The sequence below is a fragment of the Drosophila navojoa genome, chromosome 5, assembly GCF_054131105.1.
Source record: "Drosophila navojoa isolate 15081-1374.11 chromosome 5, UAZ_NAV_1.0, whole genome shotgun sequence".
In the NCBI taxonomy this organism is placed as follows: domain Eukaryota; kingdom Metazoa; phylum Arthropoda; class Insecta; order Diptera; family Drosophilidae; genus Drosophila; species Drosophila navojoa.
Genome location: NC_142893.1, coordinates 21,959,766 through 21,975,161, shown reverse-complemented (window position 1 = coordinate 21,975,161; position 15,396 = coordinate 21,959,766). Strand labels below are relative to the sequence as shown.

The window sequence follows — 15,396 nt, the reverse complement described above, 5'->3', positions numbered from 1 at the left end:
CCTGGAGCGCAATCGTGGCTCTCAATCCGCATCTAATGGAGCGCACTCAGCTCCCTATCCAGCATTTCGACGATGGCAAATACAACTTGTCCGATGTTGAAAACATGGAGATGGATGAATGTATGGATGAATCTTGAGTTTTCCTGTTCAAAGCCAATAAGACTAAATAAAAAAGGAAGAAAAATTAAAGAAAAAAAAGCATTAATAATGATAACTTACTATTTATTTATTATTTTCATTATTTAGACTAAGACTTTCATGCCATCTCATTCGCTCTCAACACTAAGTGGAACAGCTATGTATATTTGTTTCACTCTAGCGGATTGCCAAATCGAGTAATAATCCAACACTACTTTAAGAATAAGAGGAGTGTTAAACAATGCACAATAATAAAGATTCGGCATACATACATTGTATATTATATTCATCTTATATGTATTTATACATACATACTTTATTCCAGGTAGCTTAAAAGCACTTTTTGCACCGTCACTTTGATTAGTATATCAGACTACATTACCGATAAATTTCCTCTTGCTATTCCTCAGCTTTCATTATAAGAAAACTTGAAAGAAAAGTTTATATTGAGCAACATTTAAATTTGATAAAGCGCAATTGATAGAAGGACAGGGACAAGGGTAAGCGAGGGGAAGTCAGAGATGAGTTTATTTGGCAATACCTTTGCACATTGCAGCGCTCTAGTTTCACTCCAATCCACCCAGGTGAAATAAAAAAGTTTTTGCCCTTTATATTGGCCATTGCGAGAAAGTAAGCAACTTGGCTGTTTCTTTTTTTTTTTCCTTTTTTGCTTGCGCTGGAATACAAATTTATGAGCAACCAAAGCGTAATCAAGACTCTGAAACAATGCGAAGAAGGAAAGAAGGTGGATTTGTTAACTTGGTTAACTGCTGAAATTCCCGCATGATGTGTAACCAGCAGACGAGGCAGCAGCGATAGTTGCGAAGAAAACTTTTCGCTGCAGCTGAGGGGGATGCTAAGAAAAAGAATATGATGATGAGGAGAAACAACACCACGCCCCCAAGAATGCATTCAAATAACAAGACAATAAAAACACAAGACTTGCAGTTGAAGACGTGACTTTAGCTCAGATTTCTATCCCGTTGCTTGCAGGGCAGGTGCATTATTTCCATACTCGAACGGTATCGCTATAATCGAGTCGAAGGCTTCCAAGTCGAGAACTGGAAAATGCTTCCACATATCGTTGAACAAGTTCTCGCAGAGTGCGTTGTTGACCCGATTGGAGGCGATGACCACATTCTCGAAGTTGCGCCCAGTGCCCACTTTGGTCCAGTTGAGCGAACCAGTCAGCACGTAGCCGGTGCGGTACCACAGCCGGTGGTGCCAGCGGCGCTGCTGCTTGTCCAGCGCGAGCACGCACTGCTCCCCGTCGATGATGCAGAGCTTTTGATGCAGCATCACGTTCGGCGGGAGTGGCGTGCCGGGATCCCGGCGGCCACCAACTGCTTGACCCTCGAGCCCAGCGCGAATATCATCTGCGAGTCGGTAACCAGACGTATCTGAATGCCCCTCAGCCTCGCGGCGTCAATGGCGCCGTAGAACGAGATGTGCGAGATCATCAGCATTGCGATGTCAATGGAGACCTTCGCCCGGTCTATGTACATAACGATTCGCTCCACACGGCACAGTTCGCAGAATTGCCTGGGACAACCGTCCGACACGTGGCGAGAGGGTTGACGGTGCCTTAACAGCAGCTCATTAAAGCACATCCGTGCCATCGGGCAGCGAATCAATTGAGATAAAGATGTCCTGGGCAAGCGCATCAAGAACCCTGAGATCCGCATACAGCTGAAATGAAGTTACTTTTGATGTGCGATGATAAAACAATCTTTCTTATTGTCTTACAAAGCAGGCATTGTCAGCGAAATTTACCTTGAGCGGTCGTTAAAAAGCGAGCTTGAAGTGATGCAAATTTGTGTTATCGATAAGTCATAGTTATGTGTGTATTATGCGTAGATATTTTTACATGTGGCTCTAGAGTCTAAACTGAAAAATGCACACACATACAATATACATACATATGTATGTATATCTATGCAGATTTTACGACTATCGAAAATCATGAAATGAAATCCCTTGCCCAATCAGAAGCAGTATATTAAACGATTGCCCACAAGTTGATAATCAGATGTATTTAATATCGCATATCAGCTAATTTCAGTAATAAAGTGAATATGAAGAGTATTATCAGCAGCTGCACGATTTCTAACGTGTCGGCCAGCAGATCGTTGGTGCCGAAGAAGTCCGGTTGCTGCTGGGGCTCGCAGCGCATGCAGATGTACGCCTTGTTGCCCTTGACGACGATGCGAACATTCTCGCGCTTCACTTTCAGCAGGATGGCAGTGCCAGGGGTTTTCGGTTTGGCAGTATTCACGGCTGGAGTAGGTTCTTCAATATCAATGACCTCCATTTTTTCTTAGAGTGACGACTTGACAGAGCAGACTTCTTTACCGCTTGGCTACGTAATTCCAAATGAAACTGTCTTTATGAAATGAGCCAAGTCAATGATATCGATAATACAATTGCCTAGGGCTGCAGCTTGCAAGTATAAAGCACACAGAAACAATGGAATGGAACGAAATATTTAGAAAAGCAAATCAAAACTGAAATAGATTTTGGAATTTCTCCGAATGCAAATGCATTTACCAAATATTTCCATGGCTGTGCTTTGGCTCGTACGAAAGCCCTCTTCAAACTTCAAAAGTGACATCTTTAGATCAGATGATGATGATAATGGTGATGATGATGCTGATGCTGATGGTGATTGTGATGGTGATGACTGCATACCGCAAGCTGCTGTAGACAATTTCCTGCTTTTCCCATTGCTGCTGCAGCCGAATGGCACGATTTTCCCCAGATGCCGAAAATTGCAACTAATTTCAGGCGACGGCAGTGCCAAATCAGTTGCTCTAGAAAACTTTACGCAGACACAGACACAGACAGAGACAGAGCACCGAGCGAGTCCCACACACTCGAAGATCTCATTTCAAAAACTTTAAAATTAGTTAAGTTGCGCTCTGCTCAGATACCAATAAAGCTGCCCCAGAAGTGAACAAACAGATTTATATACTTATGGCTAAAGAGAGTGGCTTACACTTATGTGCCTTTCGGTCTTGGGTTTGGGACTAGGCATGGGTCTGGGTTCTTTTGAATGTATATAATTGGAACAACTTTGGTTGGCTCTTCACGCTTTGATGTGGCCTCGGCAGTGCGGCATATCCAAAGTTTTAGTTAAACTTGATCAAACTTTCAATTAAATTAGCAGACACGTTGCTCCAGATGCCATACGAAAAACTTGCCAAGCCACACATTTTCTAATAGATGTTAATTATTTTTCTGGAGGAAGCTGCCTGCCTAGCTTAGCTCGCTCTTTAAAATACTTTTCATTTTCTGGGCTACAAGTGAAAGTACATTTTACCAATTTCGCGCTGCGCACAAGCCCACAGGAGCAAAGGACAATTTGTGTCCTTTGGCTTTGCAAAATACATGGGGAAACGGGAAAAGCACAAAGCATCAACTAAATACAAACAGGCAGCTTTAGCGTTCACAAAAAAGAAGAAAAAGAAGCAAACTTTGTTGCTTTTCTCGTTGTTATTCTTTTCCTCATTCGCTTTTTATTTTTCCTTTTGGTTTGGCTTTTTTGCCCCTTTGCTCTAACTCGCCCTTCGCCCCGCACTATTTCCACTTGCTGGTTAGATGGTTTTAGCCAAAGCACTGCAGTGCCAAAGAATTTAAGAGCCAGACTGGGTGCGGCTGCCGTCGGGGCGATGCGGCAGCTCGCAGCAAAATACTTAAGTTTTAACCCAAATTGTTGCCAACAAAGCGGTTTGTCTAACATTCTTTCAAGAAAATTTTACGAAAAAGTGTTTGCCACAAACACACACCCACCCACACATAAATAAAAAATAATAATAGAAGATGGAGGAAATGCATAAAGCTGCTTCTGCCCAAGGAGTAAACACGGCCCATAACTTAAGAGCCAAAGAGCAGCCCGACAAAAATCTAGGGTATCGAAACAATAAGCGTATCTGGAAGATGTATGGAATGAAGGGTTGAAAAAAAAAAAAAAAAAAATGCCAGATAGGAGAGCTTAAAATAAAGCTCAATAAGAATTATGTAAGAAAATTCAAAATATTTTAATCTTTTTAATATCGGCCTTGCGTGCTATCGAAGTGTGATGCTAAAGCACATCCGAAAGCCAAGTGGAATGAATGGAAACCTAATCATGATTCCTCACTTGAGAGCCAAAGAGCAGTCCCATAATATATAAAATAACGAGACTATAATACCCAAAGAAATATATGAAAGAAAAAATGAAAATATGATATAGTTATGTTGAATAAAGCTTAAAACAATATAGAGAAATGGTAAATACTGAAAACATGTTAATATCGGATTCAGCATGTTATCGAATGTGCTGATAGCAAAGCAAAAAACTAAAAATGTGAGCTGAAAGTCTTTAAGTTGAAAATAATAGACAAATAAGAAACAATGAAAGGCATTTTAATATCGGTGATATGTTGCCCAAACATAAAATTAAATAAAGCTAAAATAATAATGGAATACTGGGATATATTGAAATCATTTTGATATCGATTCCAGCGTACTATCGGAAATGTGATGCTGAAGCACAGCTAAAAGTTAAGCGGAACCACTCATTTTCTCAAATTAATATAATATTAATACAGTAAATTTAATGAGCAAGGCTAGAGTATTAATATATGGACTGATATTGGAGAAGTGTGAATTTTGTCAAAAGTATGAGGCTAAAGCTCACTGACCTAAAGCACAGTTAATAATTGGGAGGAATGACTGGAACCAGAAACAATATCATTAAGTTGAAGGTAAGGGTATTCAAGTTTCTTATGAGTACTTTATTCATTTCTCTTACAGCTCCGCTGCGCATCTCCACTCTCTTCCATTAGCCGCAGGCGAAAAAACAATTGAAGTGCACTCGGCAACTGGCCGCCCAACGAACTTTTTCCACTGGCCGAAAATGCAATTGTAATGAATTACTTTTGGCAAATGAAGCACTTCAAGTGAAAGTTTGAACAGCTTTAAGTTGCTCGCCCGCGGTTGGCCAATTGAAATGCGCTCCTCGAGTGGAGTCATCGAACTGGCCTCAGTGCATAAGTAAACGATATAAAACGTCGGACGCAAAAAACCAAAAACAAAAACTCTTAAAAAAAAAAATAAGGCAACTGTAACTTATATTGCGGTCTGGCGCTAGTCTGCGGCTGTCTGGCTGCCAGCGACATGCTGACCTTAAAAACTTGACGTGTTCAAATGTTGCAAAACAACTCAAGGGCTTTCGACTCGAGGACTTTTTCTGTTCGACCCCATGATGCATCTCTGTCTAACACCCACACACACACACACACGAATGGCTCTCTGTTTGACGCACATGAAGTGCCGCACTTGAAATATGCTTTTTTTGCCCCCTCAGGCTATACTGAGGGCAGAAGCGAAAGGGTGAGTGAGATGGGCGGAGGGAGAGGGGCAGGTGTGGAAAATGTGTTGTGACAAGTGTCACTTATGCGTAGCTACTATGAAATATGCAAACCTGTCAGCATTACCCCTCCCCTAACCTAACACCCGCCCACATCGACTGCTGTGGTTGCAATTGAGCAAGCGGCACACGGGTTGGGATCAGGATGGAAGGCATAGAGATGCGCTCTTTCGAGTGTGCATAAAAAATGAAAGAGGATGTAATTAATTTGCAATAACCACTGCAAAGCTCAATGAAAAAAAAAAATGGAGGAATCGTGTTTGACAATCTCAGCATAAAGAAGAGCATTAAAAGCTGTGCGTCGTGTGAAAGGAAATGTCAGAGAGAATTATGAATTCAATAAACTATAGAAACTAGTGAAGAGGCGGATTAATGAAACGAATCGTACAACGAGTTTGGAATCTAGTTTGTCCTCGAAACTTTAACTAGATTTGTCATTCGGTCGGGCCTCGCCGTCTCCTGCTCCCTGCTCGCCCGATTGCCCAATAAATTATAATGCTGCCAAGGCGCCAAGATAATGTTGGTTAACTTTTAATATGCGAACCTTTTGCGTGCTTAAAATTTACAAATGGACACAAAGCCGTTGACCGCTGGGACTTTGTCTATAAATATTAAACCAGCGCATCGAAGCGGGACCCGAGCAGCTAAAGCATATTCAATACATTTGATCTAAATTTAAGACCACTAAATTCCCAGCGGCCAGTCGAGCTGCCGCAACTGGAGGCGTCGCACGCGGCGTATACGTAATGTGCCATTAATATTTAAGCCACGTTAAAGAAGTTTCAGCTGCGCCTTAAAGAGCCAGCCATTCCATTACGAATGCCAGCCCCAATCCCAGAGCTCGGATCATTTGTCAGTGTTAAAAGTTTTTGGCAATGGGCAACCCTTATTAATTAGCATTTAGCCGCGTTTCTCTGACTGCGAATGGAGTGGGAATTGACTGGAATGGAAATAAAAGAAATGATTGCACGATTGTTGCAGGCATCATTGTTTGGCAAACAAACAAATTCGCTCCAGGTGTCCGAGTTGCATGTGGAGCAATGCATAAATTGCCATTGCCTTGGAATTGCTGAGGAAATGTTGGCAGTTGCAGCCTATATCGAAACACAGTCCAAACATTCCCCAGCTCGGCTCGCATTTGCATAACAACACCTTTCGGCTGGCAGTTGCTGTCCTCGTTGCAAGTCAAATGCAATTTGCCGCATAGCTACCAGGTTGTTCACACCTCGCACCTGGGCCGGGCCCGCAGGGGGCTCAAATGCGTAAGAATTACGGCAGGCTCAACTAGACTCGAAAGTAAATGCGATGAGGTAACTTTTAACCATAAGCCAGGCAATATTGTGCCTTGGCTTTGCCGTGTCCCTTTGTGCCTTTTCTTTCATTCGGCTGTTTCTTGCTTTCAGTAAATTGCAAATTGCAAATCAAAGGGGCCCCAATTGAGAGCAGGCCTGAAACGCTTAAAAGCAATTACGAATTCCGGCTGTCATTTTGCTGGCGAACCGGAAGTCATTATCATGGCAAACAAAGCGCAACAGAGACGGTAGCCGCCACAGCCAACCACAGCTACAACAACAACAGCAACAACTACAACAGGAACAGCACAAACACACCATTACATGAAGCATTTTGCGCCTTTGCGACAACTTGGACCGACTCCGGCTTCGGCTACAAGTTTGCCCTCATTATCGAGTTAATTATGTGCGTGTGTGTGCCTCGGATGTGTGTGTGTGTGTGTGTGTCTGACCAAAGGTAATTACAACTAAGCTTCCATTGTGCTGGGCAGCCTCTGCCGCTTGTCAATGATGTTCCCTGCCCGCCATTGAGTTTTACACCTTCGCCTCATTGTAATTAATTCGCAAGGCGACTGACTGCCTTAATGATGTGGTCTGCTCTATACGGTAATGAATATCTCAGCCGGGAACGAGCACACAGCGCACCCCCGGAACCGCCCAACTGATTAAGTATTAACCATTTGCAAATACATCAAAGTGTCCTTAAAGCCCCAACATAAGCTACTGATATATTATTCCATGGTCCTCACTCTAACTCGACAGGGCGAATCTTGCGACAATTTAATTGAGATTTTTATCGGATTGTACTTGCTTAGCATTATCGAAACAATATTAAAGCAAGATACAGTTTAGTTTACTTTCTATTCCCATTCAATGTGTGAATCTTGATTGATGTAAATATAATATAAATAAGCATGTCATGTTATTATCGAAAAAGTTATAAAACGAGAAACTCAATTAAATAAATTCAAATAGTTTTTGTCTTCCGTTTGTTTCCATAAAAAAATAAAATTAGAAATAAAAATAATACCCATTACAAATAGGAATAAATTAGGTAAACATATGTAACGATTCTTTCATCCCATTCTTCTGTTTAATGTATTTTTAGTTCTTTTATTCTTTTGTATATTTATAAATATTTTATGGAAATAATCAAAGCATAATATAATCGAAAGAGTAATAAAAACAGAAACGTATTTAAATAGTATTTAATTCTACTTCTATTTGCCTAAAAGCTTCCCTAATTATTTTTAAGCATTTTACGTTCTGTTCTGTTTACTTAAATTTCAGTTTTTAAATAATTATTCTTTTATAGAAATATTCAATCAATATCGCCGAAAGAGTGATAAAACAAGATACAGATTTAAATATTTTGATTTTAATTCTTCGTTTATTTACATACATATCTGAAGAGCTTGACTTCTGTTTGAAGTATTTTAAAATCGCACTTACTGACATTCTGTCTCGCACTCTTCTCATCAGTCTGTCTCTCTCTCTCACTCTCTCTCGGCATTTGCCGTTCATTATCAAAGACCCAACTCAATGCTTATCCTGAAGGTTAATTACATTTATCCAAACGCAACTGACCCCGCAGGACATTGACTTAATTTCCCCAGCGTTTTTTCCTCTTCTGTGTTTTTTTTTTCTCTCGTTCGTTCGTCCTTATTTCTGTCTGTTTTTTTTGTGTGCTTTTTAATTTTTTAATGCCTAAAAAATACAGCAGCAAGCAGCAGCAGGAGCCGGAGCAGCAGTAGCAGGAGCCGGGGCAGCAGCACTGAGCCAAATGGGCCTGTAAAGCGCTTCCAGCGATTTTGGCGATTTTCAGTACATTTTTTTCTTGGAGTCCTCTTTCTTGTCCAGTTGTTTTTTATTTTCCACTGGATTGTGTTGTGCTCGTTCAAGCGCCTAAATGGTAATTAAAAATTGTTGCATTGCCGCTCGAATGCGTCTGATATTTATGTAGTTTGGCGCTTTTGTAATTTGCCTTCGTTTTCTTATTCGCTTTTATATGGCTTCCTTATTATTATTTCCATCCTCTTTTCTCTCTTTTTTTCAGAAACAATTTCATTGGACGCTCTGTGGGGCAGAGAAGCTTGCCGGCTGCACTTTCTTATTAAATCTCAATTAAGGTATGGAAAAGTTAAGTAGTTAAACTTTATTGGCATTTTTTCTTCAGTTTTCCATCGGCGTAGCTCAATAAAAAAATTGCTGGCATGCTCAAGAGCTCGTCAAGTTTTCCGTGAAAATTCCAATTTTTGCCTCCAACTTAAAGCGAAACATGCTAAATGCAGCTGCAAAAGTTTACTTTATTTTCACTTTTTTAAGTTACAAAAAAGAGAGAAGAATGGAAAATCCTTGCCTGAACTAACCAAAGCTTCTCACGTAGCGCTCGACACTTGGGTCTCTGTAGTCGTTTTTTATTTCCTGTTTCTATTTCTATTTCTATTTCCATTTTTATTTTATTTTGTTCGCTTTTTGAGCAGCTAAATTGCCAAAATCGAATGCACTGCCAAATAAATTTTGATTTTGACAGCAATATTCGGGGAAAATGCCAACTTTTGTGAGGCGTCAGCACGTTCCGAACCAGGACGAAACGTGCAGGTGGCAGAGCACAAAAGCTGTGCCTGTCTGCCTGACGAAGTTGTCGCCAAATCCTCTCTCTGTTCCACTCGCGGCTGTTGCTGCTGCTGCTCCTGCTGGTGCTGCTGTGTTAAGTGTTGAGGCCAGAAGCATCCCAAAATCCGCCACAGTTGCAAGCTGTGCCTGGTCAGGGACAGAGACTGGCACAGGGACAGGGCCTAATCCTAATCCTGCTGCACGCAATGGATGGCACTGGCGCAGTTACAGCAGCTGCAAGGACAGCCGTATCGTGTTATGAAACATGGCACAAAGTTAAGTTCGCTTTGCCTCTACCCTGTGCATAACGCAGCGAGAGGGTATGCCGAAATCGAAGCTAGCGAAATGCGGAATATTTATCTGTTGTTAACAAGCTGCAAATAAAGGATCTCGTTAGATTACGAACTAGGTCAGCGCAGAGCTTTGGCTCAGGATGCCATAGGATGCCACAGGATACCACTGCATATCACTGGAGACCACAGGATACCCCACAGCCCAGTCCCATGGCGACTCCAAAGCATTCCAACTTGTTTTTGTCTCTCTGCATGTTGCGCTTTCACATAAAAACCAACGCCAAATCCTCTGCGCTTCCCTTTTCGCTGTGAGCTCGCTGTCTCTCTGGGTGTGTGTGTGCGTGTGTGTGTGCGTGTGGAGTGGCCCATTCAGTCGTTGTAAGCTTAAATATTTAATTTTATTACGTCAGAAGGCGAGCGCAGCGGATTCAAACAGATAAATGCTTACTCAGAGAGATCAGCCCGCAGTACATAGTGCGCCCAGCTTTGAGCTCTGCGCGTCCAAAGAGAAGAGATGAAAAGGATGCGCCTATAAGGCTACACTCACACACACACCGACATGCACACATTGCATGCCCCATTGCAGCTGGCTGACTGAGAGGAAACCCTTTGCATATTGGAAGTATGCCAGGTTGCTTTCAGGCTTCAAGTGGCACTCGGCTCTAAGCTGAAAATTGGCAGCATAATTATGTGATTTAAATGGCAGCTGTTGCTCAACAGCTATTCAAGCGAATTACGAATTAAGGCTTGGCAAGTTTATTCATGGCGTGGATGACGTGGAACCATTTAAACACAGTTTATAAGTTTGTATATGTATGTATAAATGCCCGACTCAAAACCAAACGTCTTTCAAGCCACTCTCTTTGCAGAGCTGAAGCGTTCTTAGTTTGCTTTCTGTTGTCTGCTGAAGGGCTCCGCTTTAGCTGGCTTAGCCACACAGACGAGAAACCACGACCACATCCGCAGGATATTGCAAGCAAGCAGCTGGCAAACGGATGATGCTCGACATACGTGGAGCAGCTGCTTCTAGTCTCCCCACTCCTCAAGCGACGACCTGTCGGTTATTTGTTGAATTCAATTAGAGCAGCTGTTGGCTGAGCAGCCGTGGAGCCCGGGCAGGGCCTCCGCTCGTAATTAGTGTGGGCGTTGCCCCAGCCCCAGCCCCAGCAGCAGTCCCAGCCCCACCCACAAATTGAAGTCTCACGCAAGCCGCAGGACACGAAAAATTGCAAATTCTCGTCGTCTCAATGACGTTGTACGAATTCCTTTGGGGCGCCGGCAATAATTTCGTCAATGTTATTGTTTGGTTTTCTCTATAAATACGAACTCCAAGTGGGCTGCCAAGCAGCAGCGATATTGATATATGAGCCCCAGTCATGCAATGCGGCAAATGATAAACAGTAACGCCTTCCATAACAGCTACAAAACAATTGAAGTTAGTGATGGAAGAGTGGAAGGGATAGGGGGTGAGAGAAAGAGTGGGGTATTCAATAACTTGGCATCAATAGTATATAACTAAGCAGCTGTAAGCTGTTCTTGAAATACCCTAAACTCATTCGAAATTGAGAAATGGGGGTATATTGGTGTTGATAAGCTATATGTAACATGCAGAAGGTGAGGCAACATATCTCATCAAATAGAGTATATTTCATCATTTAGAAATGAAACTTGACGGAAAAAAGGAAAGCTCTTAAATAATGTCATCCTATACCTTATCTCTGACTGATTCCGCTCCGGAGTTGTATTTTCTACAAAAATGAAATTCCTATAGAGGAATGCAAGCTCTAAAATTATAATATTTTATGATACATTTTTAGATTAGCAATGTCCATATATTTAAAAGTTAATCTCACACGTGGTTCAGGGTATCTCCTATTCGGGCAAATCGATTAGAGCTTTCTCATTTGTTTGATAAAGAAACATATGCTATCGCCACAGTGTAGAGGCTGTTCCGAGTCTAAGCTACCGTTGAGCGCTTTCTGGTCTGTAGAGTCCCCAGCTAAACAGTCGTCAGAGGCAGCTCGAGCAGAGTCGGCAATGGCTAGTCAAACAAGTTACGATTATGCAAATCTAACAGAGCAAATCAAAGGTGGTAAATATGGTGCACAGGTAAAGGGCAGAGCTAACAGATAATCCCCGCAGCAAACACCACAAGCAGCTCCTCATCGGAGAACGGCTCCAGGTACTCGTTCATGGTGGCCATTGCGACCGTTACGTGGCTGCTGCTCAGTTGCATAAGTGAGTTGCTCGCAGTGCTAGTTATAAGGACTTGGCTTAAGGGATGAAGCTCACTCTCTCTCTCTCTTCCTCTCTTCGTTTCTCTTTCTCTGGCGCAGGTGCATTCATCTACTGCTGCAATTATTGGGAGCTGCTGAAGCCCGCGCCGCGAAGAGCGACAGCGGATGAGTCGGAGCTGTCGGACGAGCAGTCGGAGCTGGAGCAGCAGAGCATGCTGCTAACACAGGTCAGCGAGGTGAGCAGCACCTGAGGACGGGATTTTGGCACGGAAGCGCCGGGAAGGTCACAGCAGCGGCAGCACAATGCGAAAACAAAATAAATAAGCCGAGGACGACAAAAGGCAGCGGAGGCCGAGGAGGAGCAACAGCTGCTGGCGATCAGCTTCAAGGCAATATGGCGACGTGCAGCTTCCATTTCCGTTTCCGTAAACTTAATTCCACACACACACACACAAACAGAGAGAGAGAAAGAGAAACACACGGAGTAAAAAATCAGCATGTGCTGCTGTTTCCTTTTCTGTGTGTTTTCGCCTTTGCGTTTTGCACTGTTTAGTTTCTCTTTTCAATTTCGCTTGCTTTTTGTGCTTTGGGCCAAAAAATATTTTATTACGGCTGCAGCTAGAGTGAAGTAGAATATACATACATTTTGGGGCTGGCCTTTCATTCCTTTGGCAGCACGAAAACAGCGTCTTTTATGCAAATTCACAATGAAAGCCGGGTGCGAGGGTGAACTAACATGACTTCCGCTGCCTAACTGGCTTAATTTGGAGAGGAAAGCACAGAGTAACAAAAATTAAAAGCCAGCTGTCCGCCCCCCAAAAAAAGTTAAGAATTTAAAGTCCCCCTCTTGATGAAAGAGTTGAGCTGAGCCGAGTGGAAGAGCTACAACACCGTTGGGTCTTATGTAATTTTGAAATTCTGAATATTATATGGACTAATGGGCGAGAAAGTAGCATCGCCAGTCTACCGGCAACCAATTCTATTATCTCTGGCACAAATCATGCCAGCCAGCACATCAAACAAGCCGGAAGAGCTAATGCCTGCTGGCAGGGTTTGTTTGTTTGTGCAACGCCTGAAAGTTTGGTAAACTTTTTTGGCAGCTTTTGTTTAAATTAATAAAACAACAGACAATTTAACGCACTTTGTCGTACAAACAAACTAAAATTAACTAAATTTTGCAGAGCAACGGCAGCAAAAACATTAAGCAAACAGCCAAAAAGTATGCTTTAACTTTGCGCATTACATAAATTCACACACATACCCACATATAGGGTAACAGAGAGCGACAGAGAGAGAGAGAGAGAGAGAGAGAGAGAGCACTATGCCAAGCGGAAGGCGGACTAGACAAAGAGTGAATGGAGTGGCGCAAAGTAGAGAAAGAGCCATAACATTTATCATGACCACTTAAGGATGCTTAAAATACACGAGAAGAGCACGCACCGAGCCATCAGAGTGGAGAGGGGTGTGGTGTTGCTGGGGGACTGTGCTTGGGGGTAACCTACAAAGTAACCAACGAGCAGCAATAACAACAACAATACGCTTTGTTAAATCAATTTGATAAACTGTCAATAATGCGCCATAATTTAATGTGCTCCCCCAAGACAGGCAGCCCAATCCAGCAAGGACAAGAGGGCGGAAGCCACCCTGAAGTTGTTGTCAGATCCGCTCCGACTGTTGTCATACGCAATTATGATGAACTTGGGGCTCATCCACATCCACTGACAGCTGCCCTATTAGCACTTTGTAAAGCAAAGACAAATTTTTGGTTTGCCGGACAAGCGAAATGTTTGATTTTGAAAAGATATCACCAAGATGAGCGGGCAAAGCGGCCGAAAGGAAGGAGAACGAGATGGAGAAGCAACTTGAGCCAGAGCTTCACTGGACAAAAGTGTCATAAAGCAAAGACTCATAAGCAGATGGAGCCGAATCGGGCGGATGATAACAATGGAAAGCAGCGAAAATGGTGAGAACGATGACAACGACAAGAAAGTGTGAGCACTTGGGCTGGGAGTGGGGCAGAGAAAGACAATGAGTGAGAGAGAGAGAGAGGGCGAGGCGAAGAGCTGGGTCTGTGCGTGCGTGCTCTGAATCCTTTTGTGCCATTTTGGGGGCTGTTGGAAACGACCTTCATAAAACAAACACGCCGATAATGAGAGACAGTCGATGTGACGTTTGGTGCCATCGCAGGGGTTGGGCCACAGATAGAGATAGACGCAGAGGGTGATAGGGAGGGAGACAGCGGGACTGAGCTGGGCTGGGCACCTTTTCCTTGCGAGTGGAAGATGGCATCGGAAATGGAAACGGAAGCGGAAGCGGAAACGCACACTCGGTGCCAGGCGCCATTTTGCCCGCTGCTAATGTGAAGAGTTTTCGGGCACTGAAACTGCGCCCTCGAGTGGCCCGGGAGTGCAACTAACTAGGCGATAATCGACATTTGATTTGGTGCGGCTGAAACTTTCAACAGCGTGCCACAGAAAAAGGGACACTCGAAGAGCTTAGCTGGATCTTGCGAAATCGACGAGTGCTGAGAATACGTGACACCTAAAGACCCCGCACACCCCGTTGTATTCCCACAGCCTACCCGGAATAAAGGCATTTGAATTATTTAGCACTCATTTAAGTGCAGTGCACAATTCGTTCTACTCCTGCCGGAGAGAACTATAAAGCTTCATCTTCCATGCGGCCACACTCTAAATATTTGACAAATATTGGAAAATATTTAGATTATGCTTTTGCCAGCAATATTTCCATATTACATCCGAGCAGGAAATAGCTCCTGACTCCGGAATGCACTCAATATTTTTAAATATTTGCTTGCCCCCAAGATGAGGGGGGTGTGGTTGGCTCGTGCAATTGCTTCACGTAACACCTTTTGACTTTCTGCACAGCTGCACTCGAGAGTCATTTGTCATTTGGCTTTGTGTCTGGCACACACACGTACCTTACCTGGTGGGCGTGGCTGGCTAAGGACGTGGCCGTGACGGACCCGCCATTGTCAAGGCGTCTTGCAGCAAGCAAACAAACAAACAAGAAAATCGTCAACAACAGAAAAATGAGCGAACGTGTAGAAGGGTTTTTTCTCGCCGCCTGAAGAGCCCGATCTAGGGGAGGGGTGTGGGAGGCGTGTCGCCTCTTGAGACGCAGCCAAATGCGCGCGAACGTGTTTGATATGCACTTCACTTGCCATAGGCTTAATTATTGGCCCGGAAGGAGGCGGCAATATATAAGCATGTACATATGTTTACTTGTAGGGTCTGTTCCGCCGAATAAATATTTAAAATACAACTAAAACTCGATGGCAATGCGGCAGATATAGTCAAGAGTCTGGGCCAACAACTTCAACGGATTACAGTGAAGGCTCGAGGCAAAGCTGAGGGAATTTTCAATGAAACTGAAAGTCGGAACAGCCC

The 15,396-nt window shown here is 43.2% G+C and overlaps 2 protein-coding genes and 1 long non-coding RNA gene across 5 annotated transcripts; 1 reads left to right on the top strand and 2 right to left on the bottom strand.

The window, feature by feature from the left end:
* Positions 1-784: 784 nt before the first annotated feature.
* Positions 785-1,757, bottom strand: LOC108652879 (mitochondrial cardiolipin hydrolase). The gene is given in 2 exon segments (XM_018103077.3): positions 785-1,454; positions 1,457-1,757. Coding segments are annotated over 2 exon segments (642 nt in total). The 3' UTR covers positions 785-1,113.
* Positions 1,758-2,153: 396 nt separating this feature from the next.
* LOC149091188 (uncharacterized) lies at positions 2,154-3,149 on the bottom strand. 2 transcript variants are annotated; one of them, XR_016197051.1, is made up of 2 exons: positions 3,134-3,149; positions 2,154-2,517 (listed from the first exon to the last, which is right to left on the bottom strand). It is a non-coding gene; the product is annotated as an uncharacterized LOC149091188 (long non-coding RNA). The 2 variants fall into 2 exon arrangements; XR_016197052.1 differs by lacking the exon at positions 3,134-3,149 and adding an exon at positions 3,110-3,125.
* An 8,553-nt stretch (positions 3,150-11,702) lies between these two features.
* On the top strand, positions 11,703-12,504 carry LOC108653153 (uncharacterized). Of its 2 annotated transcripts, none has more exons than XM_089262268.1 (3): positions 11,703-11,841; positions 11,892-11,987; positions 12,086-12,504. In XM_089262268.1, exons 1-3 carry the CDS (start codon positions 11,787-11,789, stop codon positions 12,235-12,237), a joined length of 303 nt encoding a protein of 100 aa, XP_089118394.1. In that variant the 5' UTR covers positions 11,703-11,786; the 3' UTR covers positions 12,238-12,504. The 2 variants fall into 2 exon arrangements, with proteins under 2 accessions (XP_089118394.1, XP_030238873.1); XM_030383013.2 differs by having other exon boundaries at positions 11,718-11,838.
* Positions 12,505-15,396: the final 2,892 nt, after the last annotated feature.

What these genes read in the sequence shown, in the direction of transcription:
- LOC108653153 (XM_089262268.1), top strand. Translation starts at nt 11,787, where the DNA reads ATGGCTAGTCAAACAAGTTACGATTATGCAAATCTAACAGAGCAAATC. An exon ending in AACAGAGCAAATCAAAGGTG is followed by an intron (nt 11,842 to 11,891) that starts GTAAATATGGTG and finishes TAATCCCCGCAG; the next exon opens with CAAACACCACAAGCAGCTCC. An exon ending in GCTGCTGCTCAGTTGCATAA is followed by an intron (nt 11,988 to 12,085) that starts GTGAGTTGCTCG and finishes TCTCTGGCGCAG; the next exon opens with GTGCATTCATCTACTGCTGC.